General features: G+C 42.8%; 1 protein-coding gene across 2 annotated transcripts in view; it reads right to left on the reverse strand.

Moving 5' to 3' along the window:
* Positions 1-19,033, reverse strand: part of slc6a9 (solute carrier family 6 member 9) — a 236,417-nt gene that overhangs the window by 27,048 nt on the left and 190,336 nt on the right. For both annotated transcript variants that reach the window (XM_055641643.1, XM_055641644.1), the window contains 3 exons: positions 14,035-14,191; positions 7,237-7,368; positions 3,908-4,169 (listed from right to left, as the gene is read on the reverse strand). In XM_055641643.1, the coding sequence (XP_055497618.1) occupies positions 3,908-4,169; positions 7,237-7,368; positions 14,035-14,191 (551 nt within the window). The remainder of the gene's footprint in view (positions 1-3,907; positions 4,170-7,236; positions 7,369-14,034; positions 14,192-19,033) is intronic.

Below are 19,033 nucleotides of genomic sequence, written 5' to 3' on the forward strand. Positions count from 1 at the left end.
TGCAGCGACGCTCCAGGCGCGGAGCCACTGTATTGTGGCCGGGGAGGGAAGTAGCTCGGGACCGGACAGTGGAACCGGCTGCCACCTCAGTGCCTTATGCCGGCACGCTCACCTCTGGCAGCGCTCTCCGTCTGAACATTTCTCACCTCGCTCATGCTCAGCTGCTTCCTGCAAATCCTTAAATCCTGTGTCAGCATGATCAAGGGACCAATTGAGGTTACTCGCGCTGACACGAGAGTAAGCTCCACCGCCCGCTGTCCTGTTATCCGTCGCCCACTGACCCGCTTTACATTGAAAGACACGGATCGGGCAGCGAATACCATGCAGTGTCACCCAGCGCAGCAAGTGAGGCCATGTCCTGCTCCCGACGGCAGTCGGAATTTAAGGGTTTGTGGGAAGTGGCTGACATGAGCGAGGCTGGCGATCAGCAGGTGAGAGATGTTCAGTCGGAGAGCACTGTCAGAGGTGAGCGGGCCAGCAGAAGTGGCAGCCAGTTCTGCTGTCCGGTCCCAGCAGCTGCCCGCAGCCACCCAAGTTACTTCGCTCCCCGGCCACAATGCGGTGGCCCTGCCCCCGGAGTCCCCCCAACACCCCCTCAACTGCATCCACCTAGAACTTGCCAGGCTTTGCTCTGCCCCTACCTCTCCTTTCCAGCTTTGTCCCCCTACTGCTGTCAGTCTGTAGGAGGGTCCCAACCCAAACCATTGTCCATTCCCTCCACAGATTCTGCATGCCCACTGAGTTCACCTGCACTTAGTGTTTGCTCTCAAGATTTCATCATCTCATTTTTCACACAGAGAGTGGTGAATCTCTGGGACTCTCTGCCACAGAGGGTAGTTGAGGCCAGTTCATTGGCTATATTTAAGAGGGAGTTAGATGTTGCCCTTGTGGCTAAGGGGATCAGAGGGTATGGAGAGAAGGCAGGTACGGGATGCTGAGTTAGATGATCAGCCATGATCATATTGAATGGCGGTGCAGGCTCGAAGGGCTGAATGGCCTACTCCTGCACCTAATTTCTATGTTTCTATCTGCAGTTCCTTGTGTCTCCAGTAGTCAAAATATGATGGAAACTGCTTATTCTGAGAAATGATGGTGATGGGGTTCCAAGGTTCCATGCAAAAAAGTTTGAAGCTTGGAAGAACTCTCTATATGCTATCATATCCCAGTGGACAATCCCAGATTCTTCATTAGTACAGGTGTCAGATGTTATAGGGAGAAGGCAGGAGAATTGGGTTAGGAGGGAGAGATAGATCAGCCATGATTGAATGATGGAGTAGACCAGACGGGCCAAGTGACCTAATTCTACTATTATCACATGACTTTATGACCTTATGAACAACCCATTGTCCAAGTTGCTCCTTGACAGATGAGTTCAGGATGGATTTTTCAGAAATCAAGAAGACAGGATGTGTATTGCCAATGCTGTGAAGGTTTGGAATTCATCCTTAAGTGCTCGCAATATATAATGCTAAGCATATCAGCTATTCATTCCACTGACTTCCTGCATTGACTTTGAAAGGTAGGAAGTCTAAAGTAACTGATAGCAGGTATCAAGAACTGGTAATCAAAGGCAGATTGTTCCCAAGTTTCTAAATTATGAATATTAATTTCATAGTTATCAACATGCACCTTTATATCCAAATACTTTACAATTTGTAGTATGATTATTTAATCGGTATTTTGGTCCATAAATTTATGATAATAAAAAATCTCTGAAGCCTTGTATTCTGACACTGATTTCAGAATGGATATCAATACACAATATCTAATCGAATCAGACTGTTGTTAAAACCAATCCAGGCTTATGGAGTTGAATTAATAATGGCAGAGAAATGCATCAGTTGGACAATAGCTTCCTCCGTTCTAGTGGAGGAAACAAAGCCCAATAAAAGTACCTTCTATTTCTTCCTGCTGCTGACGGAAAGCTATGTATTTATAGCAGCAATCCAGTAGAAACATTTCATTTTCTTGTGCTTTGAATTAACATTGACTTTGAAACATTATTCTGTATAACGTATCGGCTGCAGATCCCTTTCCAATTGTTCTTTCAGGTTAGAATTATTTCAGTGTTGTTATTCCTTGTCTCAATGCTTTTCAGACATTTTCTAGTCATTGAGGAGGCACATTTACTTATTATTTCATGGATAAAAATATGCATGGTAGCTTAGCATGGGGGGCGGGGAAGTGGGGGGGAAGGGTGGTGGGAAAGACTAACTCATTCACCATTAATTAAGGCGCACAGCATAAATAGTGGAGTTTACAATGTGCAGTAGAACACAACTTTGTGGTTACCTGTCATGATCTGCAGTCAATTTAATTGCTGTCATCGGACTTGGTAACGGGTGTGCATGGTTTGCACATCACAAAAGAGGGCAGAGAAGTTACTCCAGACCTGCTGTCAAACCATATTCTCATCTCTGGAGCAAACCACAATGTGCTGGAGGAACTTTTTGATTAAAAGAGGCGAATTGCAAAGATATTATTGTTAGACCCAATTCCCCAAGTCCATGAAGGGAGGAAAAAGATCAGCCAGGATTGATCTTGACTCAAATGTGGACAACACGAGGGCAAATTTGGGCTCAGGGATGGATAGGTGAACGTCGGCATGTGGTTAGCCTTCTGTCATTCTGCTTGATATTCTGCTGCTTCTTCACCATATCCCCTACCTCAACCTTGCGGCCGATTGCAAGATGTTGCTTAAATTAACGGTTTAGATCTTAACGATCTCAGAAGAGTTTGCTAACGACTGGCAGATACAGGGTCCTGGTTGGACGTGTGCCCTGGATCCCTGAATATTCAAGAGGGATTTTTTTTCCTTCTGAGTGGAAAGAATATAATTTAAAATGGGGGACAGCAAAACCTCCCAATGCGTGCATTGCCTCCATACCCACCCTCCACCACAATTCCTGTCAAGAGACCTATTTAATTACACTCAATGACGGTGGATCCTCGGAATATATAATATATAGAGCTATAGAGATCACCATGAATGAAATGAATGAAAATCTCTTCAGGACCCTTGGAAATCCATCGGAATATGAGGTGTAGCTTCCTCGTGGTCACACTTGTCGTTCAAAAGATTCCCTCTCTAAAATAGAGGCTTCCACAGTTGGCTTTCTATGTATTGTTGACTCTTGGTTGGTTCTTGGTTTCTTGGTCCTCCAAAATATTCCAAATGGAATTTAAACTGGAGGTGGTACCTCATGGAGGTACCCCATCTCCCACCTCCCCAACACCTCTCTCCCCCTCTCCCCTCTCTCTCTCCCCCTCCCCCACCCCTCTCTCCTCCTCCTCCTCCCATCTTCCTCTCCTCCCCCGCCTCCTCCCACCCCCATCCCTCTCTACCCCACACCCCCCCTTCCCTCTCTACCCCACCCCCCCCTTCCTTCTCTCCCTCCGCCCCCTACCCCTCTGTCCCCCTTCCCACCTCTCCCCCCTACCCCTCCCTCCCCTCTCTCCCCCCCACCCCTCTCCCGTCCCTCCACACTCTTCCCCCTCCCTCCCCTACCCCATCCCCTCCTCCCCCATCCCTCCCCCCCTCCACATCCCTCTCTCCTCCCGTACCCCCCACCCCTCTCTCCTCCCCCTCTCCATCCCCCTCTCCTCACCCCTCTCCCTGCCTGCAGTCATACACAGTAATAATAAATAACAAAACATACAATAAAAACAAGTTAACACCACCACAGTGAGTTCACCAAGCACCTCCTCACTGTGATGGAGGCAAAAGTCTTAGTCTCTGTCTCTTCCCTCCTTGTTCTCCCTCTAGTGAGGTAATGACAAACTGTACAGATGGCGTTTGATGAATTGCATTTAGGAGAAAACAGAATATGAAGAGACAAACAGTAATTCAACATGGTGTTAGTGTCCATAACAGTGCATCACTATTAAATGGGAAGGCTGCTCTTACTTCCAGTACTCCTCACTAGGACTGGTCCTCTTTGCAGTTTGGTTCAGCAACATCGAGATGTTTTGCGATAGCTCAGTGAAGTCGGTAGTTCGGTTGGGGTTCAGCATGCTGCTGCAATCCTCGGTGTTCCAGTTATTATTGCAGTATGTCCACGGTAGAACTGAAGTCATGGAGGCGAAGAAGTAGTAGAAGGAGATGCAAATGACCACATTGTAGTAGATTCCAATGTAGGAGGACACGACCATCATCCCATACCCGACTCCTGAGGGAAAGAAGTCAAACAATTCCATTTTACACGGTTGTCTTGCTTCATGTTTTAATCAGGCAATGTTATCTTGACTGAGACAAAAGATTTTAATGCTTTGAAAATGTAATCAAAAGGGAAGTATACAGAATGCCAGCACAGGGCACATGTATTAGCTCCATTTTTTTTTTTTTCAATTCAATTCAACTTTAATGTCATTGCACAAATACGAGTATGGGTACAACGAAATGCAGTTTAGCGTCAGTCCGTAGTATAGTGCAATATAGAAATAAAAATAAAAATACAGAATAATCAAACAATAATCGAACAATGTGGACAGAGAGACTGGAAAAGGCTATCGGCGGGACTCCGAGTTCAGCAATGTGATGGTATTATTGTAGAAGCTGTTCCTCATCCTACTGGTAGGAGACCTGAGGCTCCTGTACCGCCTCCCTGATGGGAGGAGGGCAAACAGTCCATGGTTGGGGTGGGAGGGGTCTTTAATGATCTTCCCGGCCCGTCTCAGACACCGTTTTCGGTGGAGGGCATCCATGGCAGGGAGCGGGGCACCGATGATGTACTGCGCGGTTTTCACCACCCGTTGTAGTGCCTTCCTGTCCGCTACGGTGCAACTGCTGTACCATACCGTGAAGCAGGTGGTCAGGATGCTTTCGATGGTACAGCGGTAAAAGTTGGTCAGGATCTGGGGGGACAGGTGAGCTTTCTTGAGCCTCCTCAGGAAGTAAAGGCGCTGCTGCGCCTTTTTGATCAGCTTGGAGGTGTTGAGGGACCAGGACAGATCCTCCGAGATGTGTACCCCGAGGAATTTGTAGTTGGAGACGCGCTCCACCTCAGTCCCGTTTATATGGATGGGGGTATGTCTGCCCCCTCTGATCTTCCTGAAGTCAACAATAATTTCCTTCGTCTTCTTGGAGTTGAGGACGAGGTTATTGTTGGCACACCAGGTTGTCAGGTGCTGGACCTCATCCCTGTAGGCTGACTCGTCGTTGTCACTGATCAGTCCTACCACCGTGGTGTCGTAGGCAAACTTAATGATGGCGTTGGAGCCATTCTTAGGGATGCAGTCATGGGTGAAGAGGGAGTAGAGAAGAGGGCTGAGCACACAGCCCTGAGGCACGCCGGTGTTCAGTGTTATAGTGGAGGAGGTGAGGTTGTTGACCCTAACAGACTGCGGTCTGTTGGTGAGGAAATCCAGTGTCCAATTGCAGAGGAAGGTGGAGATGCCAAGTCCGCTGAGTTTGGTGATCAAGCTGGCGGGGATGACAGTGTTAAAGGCGGAGCTGAAATCAATGAACAGCATCCTGATGTAGGTGTTATTGCTGTCCAGGTGGGTCAGGGCAGAGTGTAGGGCCGCCGATATGGCGTCCTCTGTAGACCTGTTGGGGGTCCAGTGTGGGGGGGAGGCAGGCTTTGAGGTGAGCCAAGATCAGCCGCTCAAAGCACTTAGCAATGACAGGGGTGAGTGCCACTGGGCGGAAATCATTGAGACTCTCTGTGGCTGCTTGTTTGGGCACTGGCACGATGGTTGATGTCTTGAGGCTAGTGGGGACGACACCCTGGGCCAGTGACAGATTGAAAATGTCAGTGAGGACTGGGGATAGTTGTCCAGCACATGCCCTGAGCACCCGCCCGGGGATGCCATCGGGGCCGGCAGCTTTGTTCTCATTCACCTTGCTCAGTGCATCTTGTACAGCAGAGGTGGAGAGACTGAGGGGTTGTTCATTCGGGGGTGGAGCAACTTTGGTGGCTGGAGTTTTGTTGTCCCGGTCAAAGCGAGCATAGAAATGGTTTAGCTCGTCCGGAAGGGAGGCGTTGTCTGGGGGGGGTGTTAACTTTCTGGTAATCAGCAATGGATTTGATTCCTTGCCACATGCGCCTGGGGTCGGAGTTGTTTTGGAAAAGCTCCTCAATCCGCCGTTTGTGATTGAGTTTGGCATTCCTAATTCCCTTTTTCAGATTGGCCCTGGATGAGCTGTAACCCTCAGCATTGCCAGATCTGAAAGCGGCATCGCGAGCCTTCAGCAGGAGTCTGACCTCCCTGCTCATCCACGGCTTCTGGTTAGGGAAGGTCTTTATCTCTTTGTGTCATATAGACAACATTAGAAGTCAAGATGGAGGTGTGAGGCAGTAGCTCTGCTAGCTGTGCACTAGATTTCTGGTAAAGTAATTTACAAGTGATTGTGACACATTTAGTGCTTCGCAGCTTGTCACCAGAGTCCTGAAATTAATACTCTACTCCAAGCTCTGTCACAGCAATGGGTTACCAGGATGACATAGGAAATGATTCAAGGACGTCCTCGAGGCCTCCTGGAAACTGTCTAACAATACCACTGGTGGGAACTCCTGCCCCATCAAAATGAAGTCGGGGCATTCGGGATGGCATGGAGTCTCTCTGTTCGTAAAATGTGGAAGCCAAGCGAAGGACCTTCCATACTAACCCCTGCTCTTCTGCCCCACCAATGGTTTGCATCAGCCACAAGAACTAGAGTGGTAGCATGTTGTCCACAACCCCCAGGAACTGCTGACATGGGGGGATTACAATTTTACAAGTCTATGCTATCCACTGTGGGGGGATGATTTTTTTTGTCTAAAGTAATCCTGTAAGTCTGTGTCCAAGATGGCTGCCGTGAAGAGAGAGTGGACGCTGGCGCGCTTTGGCTGCCGCTGCTCTCTCTTCACGTTGTGTTTTTGATTTTCTGTTTTTGGATTGAATTCTGTTTTTAATTTGTGTCTCTGTGATGTCTTTATTACTTATTTTATTCTGATTCTATGTTTTTATTCCTATTAATCTATGTAAGATGTCCTTGAGATGTCTGAAAGGCGCCCATTAAATAAAATTTATTATTATTATTATTATTATTCCATAAAAGTGCTTCAGGTATTGCTTTCTGCTATGTGTTTAATTTGCTTTGAAGATACAGGATTCTGTGTCTCTTGGGAAAGTCTGCAAATATCCTCTAAATACACATTCTTCTTTAATGGCATCCCCACCTCCAGCTTTCCTCTGCTGCTCGTACATTCCCTCAGTGCATGATCTACTCAGGATGGAAATGAACTTTCTTACCTTTGAACATCGGGTTAACCCTCCACACACCAAGGCAGCCTTGGCTGGTGAACTGCCCAAAGGAAAGCTCCAGAAAAAAAAGAGGAATACCACAGAAGACCAGCATGATGATATAGGGAAACATAAAAGCACCTTTAAAAAAGAAGATCCAGCATTACAGATAATAGTCAAATTCCGAGAACAACTTGCATCAATGCAAACGTGTTGAAGGTGAACTATACAACATGGATGTCCAGATCGTATGAAGGCAATGATGAACATCAAGGTAGGATGGTACATCTCCAAATAACACAAAACTCTTGAGAAGTTCAGACACTGGATTTGCAACTTATATTTCAACATTTTTATTGTTTAATGTATCAAATGAAGAGTAATGTGTCAAATAAAATCATAAATGGATGTGCAAGCCAGAGAGGTGCTACATGCATAACTAAATCTAAATTAATACCATGTCAGCATCTGATGGCCAATGTTGTATAAATGTGAGTGAAGCTTTGGCTGAAATAAAGCAAATCATTATGGCAACTAATTTGTTATTAACATTTATCTGCTATCCAGCGTTACAGAGTATTGTATACAGTTTTGGTCTCCTAATCTGAGGAAAGACATTCTTGCCATAGAGGGAGTACAGAGAATGTTCACCAGACTGTTTCCTGGGATGTCAGGACTTTCATATGAAGAAAGACTGGATAGACTTGGCTTGTACTCGCTAGAATTTAGAAGATTGAGGGGGGATCTTATAGAAACTTACAAAATTCTTAAGGGGTTGGACAGGCCAGATGCAGGAAAATTGTTCCCGATGTTGGGGAAGTCCAGAACAAGGGGTCACAGTTTAAGGATAAGGTAGAAGTCTTTTAGGACCGAGATGAGAAAAACACTTTTCACACAGAGAGTGGTGAATCTGTGGAACTCTCTACCACAGAAGGTAGCTGAGGCCAGTTCATTGGCTATATTTAAGAGGGAGTTAGATGTGGCCCTTGTGGCTAAAGGGATCAGGGGGTATGGAGAGAAGGCAGGTCCAGGATACTGAGTTGGATGATCAGCCATGATCATATTGAATGGCGGTGCAGGCTCGAAGGGCCGAATGGCCTACTCCTGCACCTATTTTCTATGTTTCAATGTTGCTATGTTACATTGCCCAATTTGTATGTTGCATTTTCTGGTGTAGTGAATCAGGAGTGCATACCCAATTTTACACTTGGTATTCTACATCCTTCACATTCTGCAATACTAATAAAGTCCTATAGTTAATCCTATTAAGTATTGATTTAAAAAAAGTAGAACCAATACAATAAGAGAAAATAGTTCAGTATCCACATTAAATTTCAGTTAATATCAAGACATTTCAATCAAATAGCTGGCTTGGTTTGATCTGGTACCTAATAAAATCTGTGCAAAATTATTCCGAGTAATATTGTCCCTCAGCAAGACTGGCACATAGTACACATTCTATATGCTCATGCAAAGGGATGATGTTCTACATTGGTCTGTCCATTTTGTGCTGTCGCATTGATTTTTAATGAATGAATGACATTTTCAATATATTATGCTTATGTTTCCATAATATTTTAACATACGTATCCCAAAAACAAAATCACCCCTTGAAAATGTATAATTTACAGGATTTCAGATGAGGTGACCAAAGAGGGTGAAAGAATAGGAATTTTGCACAATCAGCTTTGCACGCAACACTAATATAACACTCGGCATAGAAGAGATGCAAGGTTAAAGAAAAAAGCATGTCAATGAGATTGTTAGGTCACCGCCCATTAGTAGGGAAGCTTCTTCCATTGATTAATTTAAACATGTTTACATTTTCTCTGCAGATCACACAAGTCGGTCTGTGTAAAGGGATATGTGCACTGATTCGTAAGAGAAAAGTGACAAGAGTACAGATGAGGACATGAATAAGAAATGGCAGAGGCAGAGAAGACTTGGGAAGGACTGGGGCTAAATACATTTTAAATTACACTTAAGGCCACTTGCGTTACCATTTTTTAAAATTCTCCTGGAGACTAATTAAATTGCTTGCCAACATCATTTTTATCTATATGGTTCCATGTTATTTCCCATTCATAAAATTGCCTTATGACAATGCCTTATGAGCTATATTTTCACCATAGTTAAAATACATTTACATTGCTTTGGGAATATTAAAGGTGGCATGTGAAAAATAGCAGAAACCTATGAAATAATGCTTAAATATTTTCAGAGAATGGCAAATGCAACATTTTACAGAGTATACACAAAGGTTGGAAAACTAATGGAATCCCCTCAAAAAGAAAATAGAAAGCTATCCAGCAACCAAAATTATTAAAATGAACATACAGCACAGGTTAATTCAAGGGAAATACAGTGGATGTATTTTATTTTCCAGAGGTCTCTGATTAGTTGTTCCATAAGCAAATGAATGATAGGGTCAGCTTCTATGGAGCAAGGATGGGTAAATAGCATCATTTCAGAATGCAGAGGGTAGGGATAGTGGGTTGTTAATTCAAGGTGACAGAAGGCTAAACGTAGGCTTCCATTGGATCAATGCTGTTGTTCATAATTTATACTAATAAACTTGACTCTGATTTAAACATTATTTATATATTTGCAAGCAACCCCAAGTTGCGGTGAAGGAGTTGGTCAGGAGTTGGATAAGAACAAATTAAAGTGAGTGAATAATAATGATGTGAAGAATGGACATATTTTGCACAAGAATGTCAACACTTAGAAATGTGATACATAATACTTCAGGAAAGAAAATTGAAGAAAGTAATAATTTTAATGGTGTGGCAGATACCCAAGATATCTCAGAGAATAACTACACAAATCACTAGAAGCAGATTAATAAGACTGCAAAGCCGCAACTATTTATTGAGTATTCTGTCAAATTTGCTTTAACCTTGGGTTCAACGAGTCTTGGGATTGCATAATTCTGGTTACCATATTGTAAATATTATGCAAAAAAGATTCCGAGGATGGGACTAGAAACAGAGATAAAGTGACTGACAAAGAAAATGTCTCACTTTTCTTGAAAAGCAATGGATAAAGTGTAAAAAGTCGAGATAAAGCTGACACTGTTTCCCTGTGTAACGGAGGGCAAAACATGGATTGGGTAGGCAGTAAAATCTCGTACAGTGGATCGAGATGAAACACCTTTACCCACCAAGTGGCAAGAATACGGAACTTGTTACCACAGAGGATAGCTGAGGCATTTAGAAGGAGTAAACATCTATTTGGGAATATATGGTATTAGCTACTGAGACGGCTCCAAGAGATCTTAGTGATTGTCTGCCACCTTATCATCATTAGAAAGCTGGACAAGAACATGAGGAAAGTGAGATTTGAGGATTACACCAATAGGCTTAGAAAATGAAAGAGATTACATGAATATGGCTTGGTTAAGTCAAATGGCCTCCTTCTACCATTTATAATCTAGGTGAATCTATGGAATCTATGCATCACAGAAAACTGAATCTTGACTTAAGGTGTCCATGCTAGAGTCTGTGGTCCATATGAACCTCCTCCTAACTATACTTCCTCAGAACCTTTATCCAATGCTTCTACTTCCTCCGAAGACTAAGGAAGTTTGACATGTCTCTAACATGTCTTTATCGATTTCTACAAATGCACTGCAGAAAGCATCTATAGCAGAATGCATCACAGCTCAGTTTGGCAACAACTCTGCCCAGGACCAGAAGAAATTGCAGAGAGTTGTGGATGCACCCCAGTCCATCGCACAGACCACCTTTCCTCTCCCTCCCTTCCCCTAATTGACGCTCGGCTTCACACTGTCTCAGGAAACCAGTTAACATAATGAAGGATAACTAACATCCCGCTCCTCTTTCCCTTAGTGCAGAAGATACAAAAGCTTGAAAGATTCAGGAACAGCTTCTTCCACGCTGATATCAGTCTACTGAACTGTCATTTCATAAGCTAAGGATGTTGTCTTGATCTCTCAACCTACCTTATTCCAGCTCTTGTACTTTTTCTTGCACTTGCAATGTCTCTGTAGTTCTAACACTATAATGTAATACTATACTCTACACTCTTGTATTTTTCTCTTTGCACTACCTATTGTACTTGTATATTGTACTTACTGTATGTATAGTATGTTTTGTATATACACGGCAGCAATATACCTAATATATCCAGCATATCCTTCTTTACTTTTCACTCATGTGCTTAATCCACCATTATCTCTTTAAACAATCTATAATTGTGGTGTCAACTACTTTGCACGTTCTTTATATTCTTCAAGCAAAGAGTTTTCTCTTGAATATCTATAAAGTTATTTGGTGACTATTTCATATTTCTCAGCCCTAGATTGCCTTTCCTCTACATTCATAATCTTAAACACCACTGGCAGGTTACACCTTGCATTAGCTTTATGAGAAAAATCACAGCCTCTCTAGTCTAAATTAAGAGAATTTCTGATATCCAAGAATGTGTTACACAAAGAATTATAGACACTTTATTTTAGGCATCTGAGAGTGTGGAGAACAAGCGCACTTGAGAATGTATCAAAATGAGAAGAAATAATAATTACCTGAGAACATATTTTATAGAATAATAATCACACAATGTAACATAATGAGAATATCATGCATGTTAGAAGATGTTAGAATGGCAATCACGCAGTAAGAAAAACAGACATTTTGAAGAAACAGACAAAATGGCTTTATTGAAAATGATCAGAAAAAGTACAATTAATAATGAGTTTAGTCAGAATAACTGACAGTGGAGAATGTTAAATTGCGATTTAAGTCAATGTTTATATGACACGCAGATAAAGTACCATATTGACATGGTGACACAGTAAGAAAAAAAGGACAGCAGAGAATTCAGCATAGACTTAGAGGAACAGACACTTCAGAATGTATTTGATTGATAAAAACAGGTTATTGAGAATGTGACACATTGAGAATAAGAAATATCAGAAGAAGTGACACTGGGAATATAACAACATGGAGTGCAACTGACATGCAAAAATGATACACTGAATGGCAAACACCTGAGATTTGACACACTGAGGATAATAGGCAGAGGATGACAAACATACAACGATGAAACTAAGAATATGGCATTCTGGCAAAAACAACTGGCAATACAGCAAACTGAGTGTATGATACAATGGCAATAACAAACATCGGAAAATATGACACAGAACAACAAATAACCAAGAATGTCAGCCGTGATCATTTTGAAGGGCCGAATGGACTACTCCTGCACCTATTTTCTATGTTTCTACGTCTATGTCCCATGTTGAAAGTAACCTGATGATAACGTTAAGAATATGAAACAACGAGATGGACAGACAGAATAAAAGTGTGAAAACTGAAAATAACAAATGCCTTGGAATGTTACAAGCTCATCACGGACAGCAAATGTTCTAGGTTGAGAATAACAGACTATTAGAGAATGGTAACAACCTGAGAGTGTGGCAAATGTTTCAATAATGAAGGACAATGATAGGCTGAGAACATAGCTCATCGATAATGCAATCTCACCAAGGTTAACAGATATTGCGAATAACAAACACGTGAAAATGTCACAGCCTGAGAGTGATGCAGACGACAGGGCTATATAATAATAATAAGAATGACATGAAAATGCAACACACTGAAAATACCAAACACCTGTGAACCGTGCACTGGGAATAACAGACTGGGAGTTTAACACAGGATGGATAAGCAAGAAGTGATGATCTGACATGATGGAAATGACAGTGAGAATGGGACACACTTCGTCTGACAGACTGAGGCTGGAACATACTGAGAATAGGAAATACCAGAAATGCATTGCGAATTTGACTCACTGAGAAATAACCTAAACTGTAAACTGTATTTCCAGTCTGTATTTTCAAAAAAAAACACTTATATATCCATTTTCCATTTGTACAAAGGAGTCGGCCATTCCTGAAAGGAAAGTCAACTAATAGTTTGTGTAATTCTGCTGAGGTGTAATATCCGACTTGAAAATATATCGGTTTGTAAGGGAGAAATGGACTGTAGTGATTGAACACTACCTGTTGTACCTGTGTACGGCTTGTTGTACTTATGCATAGTATGATTTCTACATACATGCCAGTACTATACCTATACAAATATATCCAGCATATCCTTCTTTACTTTTCCCTCATGTGCTTAATCCACCCTTATCTCCTGAAAGAATCTATATTTGTTGGGTCAACTGTGCTGAATGTTCTTTTTATTCTTCAAGTGAAGAGATTTCTCTTAAACCATATGATTATTTGGTGAGTATTTTATATTTATCAGCCCTAGTTTGCCTTTCCTCGTAGACAAAATATCTTCTCATCTACATTCATAATCATAAATATCATTGGCAGCTTTAATTCTATGAGAAAAGTCTCAGCATCTCTAGTCTAGGTAAAGAGAATTTCTGACATCAAAGAATGTGTTACATGTAGAACATGTTGAATTCCAAACACTTATTTGACGGCTTTGACACCCTTACCACTTAAGAACTCTCCTATTTCCTACTTTACTCTCCTATTTGCCCCTCAGATTTTGGGCATATTCATAACACAAATATCTTTGATGAAAGAGTGCTATAGTAACTCACACTATATACATTGTACAACAGATACATGTATTTTCACCAATACAGACACACACTCAAACAAAAATGCCAAATTTACTCACAGCACTCACACATACATTTAAACAAGCACGTTCACACACGCATCAATTGATGCATACAAATGCTCAACAATGTCTTACCACATATTCACATTGGTTTAAAAATGAACACATGCTTATACCAAAAAAATACTGAAATTCGACGTACCTCCGCCATTTCTATAGCACAGATATGGGAACCTCCAGACATTTCCAAGACCTACAGCGTATCCAACACTAGTGAGGATGAACTCTATTTGATTGGACCAGTTCCCACGTTTCAAGTTTTCATCTTTCTTCACCATCTCACCTGGAATAGCACCATTCTGCAAAACGTTCAAAGAAAACCATCAGTGCCCAAGTAACTAAGCCCAGTTACATTCCATAGCTGTTGTGTTTCGGCTGTATTAATAACTGAAGCCTTACACCATGACAAAAGGTTCAAATATTTTATTAACGACATAGCATAGATAACTGCATGCTAGCGCGTCTCTCTAATTCCAAGGGAAAACAGGCGTCAGTCTGTAAACGTACCACCTGCCCCTTGGACAGTGGTGGCAGTGGCCTACTTGTTTTGGAATCACCTTTGGGAACAATGCCTGATCCGCTATAGGCACTGTAGCACGGGTCTGCCTCGACAGCAAATGTTGAGCGGGTAAACCCAAGATGGGATCACGGGAGATGTTGCGTTAATTTAGCAGCAGGAATACATCAGGTCTAGCTCTGTGGGAACGTTCCATGAGCTGTTTTGCACTTTTGACAGCTCGTTCAGCCAACCCATTCGACTGTGGATATTCAGGGCTGCTGGTAATGTGGCGAAAATTCCAGCATTTAGCAAACTCCCTGAAGTGCTGGCTGGTGAATTGACTGCCGTTGTCAGTTAGCAGTTTGCCCGGAGATCCGTGGACTTAAAAATAGAGTGATAACTTCGAAATCACTCCCTAGAAGTGGGGCTGCTAAGAAAATCAATGCCAAACCATCCTGAATACGAATCGACGAGAACTAGGTACTGCTTGCAATGCCAAACAAATATGTCAGCTGCCACTGTAGACCATGGGAGGGCAGGTACCGGATGTGAAAGAAGTGGTTGCTTTTGTTGGTGAGTTGCCAAGCTGTTGCACACTGCACAGGATGCCACATTCTCGGTGATGTAGTGGGCCATGCCAGGCCAGTAAAACACGTTTTTTACCCGTAGGACAGTAGCATCAGCGCTTGGGTGCCCTGCCTGGACAGCGTTAAAATACTGGTTGTGCGTCGAAGCAGGAACCACAGCCTTGTGTCCTTTTAAAACAATGCCATCCTGCAGCACAAGCTCATCACGGACGGCAAAGAAAGGCCAGACTGGCAGCAGTACGTTGTAGTGTTTGTCTGGCCAGCCGCGCTTAATGACGGAGGTAAGGAATTGTAGGGTACTGTCAGTCACTGTGTGGGCAAGTAAATCCTCCATATAGGATGAGGGGATAAAGGACCCGGCCATTACAATAAAGTCATAGATAACTGCATGCTAGCGCGTCTCTCTAATTCTAAGGGAAAACAGGCAGGGAGGAATGCTGTAAAAGCAAGTGGGCCTAACTACAAACGCATGACTCATAACATGAGCAACACTGATCTACACCTTTCAATCGTAACCTTATTCCAATTTTAACATGCTTACTTTCTTCTTTCACATTGGCTTGCTCTCCCATGTGCCAACTACCCTTGGCAAGAGGCTTTGATCATTGGCACAACCCATTAGGCAAAGAAAATGGGCAGATGGTTAGTTGGGAATATGTGGTATCAGCTGGAGAAAAAACTGAATGTGGTATTAGAGATTAGCTACAATCTTTCCTCTCTAATTCGCTTCTTTTCATTTAGAGAAAGTATCTAAGAACTTCTGAGGCCAATCCAAGTCATAGCTAGTTTTCCACAGTAGCCTCTTACACAGCTACATTGTATAATCGAAAATCATAGAGTCATAGAGTGATACAGTGTGGAAAGGCCCTTCTGCCCAACTTGCCCACACCAGTCAACAATGTCCCAGCTACATTAGTCCTACTTACTTGTGCTTGGTCCATATCCCTCCAAACCTGTCCTATCCATGTCTAACTGTTTCTTAAATGATTGGATGGTCCCAGCCTCAACTACCTTCTCTGGCAGCTTGATCCATACACCCACCACCCTTTGTGTGAAAAAATTACCCCTCGGATTCCTATTTAATCTTTTCCCCGTCACCTTGAACCTATGTCCTCTGGTCCTCGATTCCCCTACTCTGGGCAAGAGACTCTGGGCATCTACCCAATCTATTCCTCTCATGATTTTGTATACCTCTATAAGATCCCCCTCATCCTCCTGCACTCCATGGAATAGAGACCTAGCCTACTCAACCTCTCCCTAAAGCTCACATCCTCTAATCCTGGCAACATCCTCGTAAATCTTTTCTGAACCCTTTCAAGCTTGACAATGTCTTTCCTACAACATGGTGCCCAGAACTGAACACAATATTCTAAATGCGGTCTCACCAACGTCTTATACAACTGCAACATGACCTCCTAACTTCTATACTCAATACTCTAACTGATGAAGGCCAAAGTGCCAAAAGCCTTTTTGACCACCTTATCTACCTGCGACTCGACCTTCAAGGAACATGCACCGTACTCCTAGATCCCTCTGCCCTACAGCATTACCCAGAGGCCTACAATTTACTGTGCAGGTCCTGCCCTTGTTCGACATCCTGAAATTCACCACCTCACATTTCTCTGTATTAAATTACATCAGCCACACCTCCGCCCACCTGACCAATCGATCCAGATCCTGCTGCAATCTTTCACAACCATCTTCACTTTCATGTTGAACAAAACAGTACTATTAAAATTAAATGTGGACAGTGGTCCTACACAGAGTGAGGACCTACTGTGCAAATAAGAAGACTCATTCTGTGTATCTGTGTGTCTGAAGTGCATGAGGGAAGTCCCCTCATTAACTTTAACATTGAGTGCGACTCTCTCTTTCACATTTGCTCACTGATCTGCTGAGTATACCTGACCCTTTATCCTTTATTCCACAATTGATTTGAGGGTAGAGATGCTGTCTTACAGCGCCTGAGACTCGCGTTCGACCCTGACCATGGATGCTGTCTATGCGGAGTTTGTATGTTCTACCCATGACCTGCGTGGGTTTTCTCTGGGTGCTCCAGTTTCCTCGCACACTCCAGAGGTGTACAGGTTTGTTGTTTAATTGGCTTTGGTGAAATGGTAAATTGTCTCTAGTGTGTTTAGGATACTGTTAGTCTGGGAGGATTGCTGGTTGGCATGGACTCAGTGGGCCTAAGGGCCTGTTTCCGCCTTGTATCTCTAAACTAAACTGAAGTAAATTAAGACTAGTGCTTCCCTAGTTAAAATGTCAAAACATTCTTTAACACCTGATTGTCTCAACTGGCTTTTGCGAGATATGTGCTGGTTGAACACTACACTACATATCCCTGTAGAGTTGAATAACCCAACAACCATTTCTCTCTAGGTTTATGTTAGCAGATAACCTGTTGACTGACATATCAGAGAGATGCAGGCACATCTCATTTAGCTGGCAATGCCTTGGAGAGAAAAATAACTGTCCAATAAACAAAGCTGATGACAGCTTGTAGAATAAGAGGGCTTGTGTCCTTGTAAAGTCCAATCAGTAGAACCAAAATATTCTTTGTTATTTTTTGTAGGACAATGTAGCCTCCTGTTGGAGTATCAACATCAATGACTCAGTGTTTTGATTTGGATCAGAACACGTGGAATCTAATTCCAGCCAAAGGAGAAACATGTGAGATCTTGCAGCTGAGATAGAGAATGGGGTTGTTACAAACAGTTCCACAATTCTGCCACAGACTATTTAGTATTGTGCATATAATCACTGTTCTCGGTAGCTAGTTTTTCAATCACAATTGGAACCACTCCCAACACATTAGTTGTTTGGTTTTCATGGACTTAATTACTTATCTCCCGAAAATTCTGACCAGAATTTAAGAATGCCACTGCACCATCGCACACAGATCGCATTAAATCACTATTCGCTTTCTATTCTTTCCCATACTTCAGGCTCCATCCCAGCACACGAAGAAAGTTTATAGAGCCCTGCCCCCAACGTTTTGGATTGCTTCATGTAATTAAATACTGAGCCCTACTTATTAACAAGCAAGTGCCCTGACATTTGCATGCAAAATGTCAGCTTGCTCCTGATATGATGGATAAACATGACTGGGCATTGCTGGGGTTGGAAGCTCATCAAATCTTTTTTTTTTTGTAAAGGAAGATCATCTACACATTTTGGTCTTCCCGAAACCTGCTGGCTTTCCATTGTAACAAGGCATCCTGGAGTCAATGCTGCCGACTGGTATATTCCACAGTGCAGGAGTGCATTCTGAGGGATGCACTGAAGTGCGGTGCAGCCACAAAAGCTCTGGGGGAAAGAATCACAGATGAGGGCCCTGCCACCAATAGACAACGAGGACTAGTCCTTTTGTAACAGCATCTTCATGGTTGCCCTGCTTATGAATGAAACATGAGTGGTGCTAACACATTGCAAGAGAATGTACTGAATTGATAGTACAATTAATATAGGAAAAGACATGTCCCAATTTAATTTACTGTACATTGTATGTATAAAGCATATGTTTGAAATTAAGAAAATTCCTTTATGCTCCGGTTAAAATGCATGGGAAAATGGTACCAAAACAAGATGCACTTAACCCACTAACACAAAGTACACATTTATTAGGAAACAACAAAAGGAAATCTGAGGAAGGACATTCTTGCCATAGAGGAAGTGCAGAGAAGGTTCACCAGACTGATTCCTGGGATGTCAGGACTGTCTTATGAAGAAAGACTGGATAGACTTGGTTTATACTCTCTAGGATTTAGGAGATTGAGAGGGGATCTTATAGAAATTTACAAAATTCTTAAGGGGTTGGACAGGCTAGATGCAGGAAGATTGTTCCCGATGGGATGTTAGGGAAGTCCAGGACAAGGGGTCACAGCTTAAGGATAAGGGGGAAATCCTTTAAAACCGAGATGAGAAGAACTTTTTTCACACAGAGAGTGGTGAATCTCTGGAACTCTCTGCCACAGAGGGTAGTTGAGGCCAGTTCATTGGCTATATTTAAGAGGGAGTTAGATGTGGCCCTTGTGGCTAAGGGGATCAGGGGG

Source organism: Leucoraja erinacea, chromosome 10 (assembly GCF_028641065.1).
Source record: "Leucoraja erinacea ecotype New England chromosome 10, Leri_hhj_1, whole genome shotgun sequence".
NCBI classification, from domain to species: Eukaryota; Metazoa; Chordata; class Chondrichthyes; order Rajiformes; family Rajidae; genus Leucoraja; species Leucoraja erinaceus.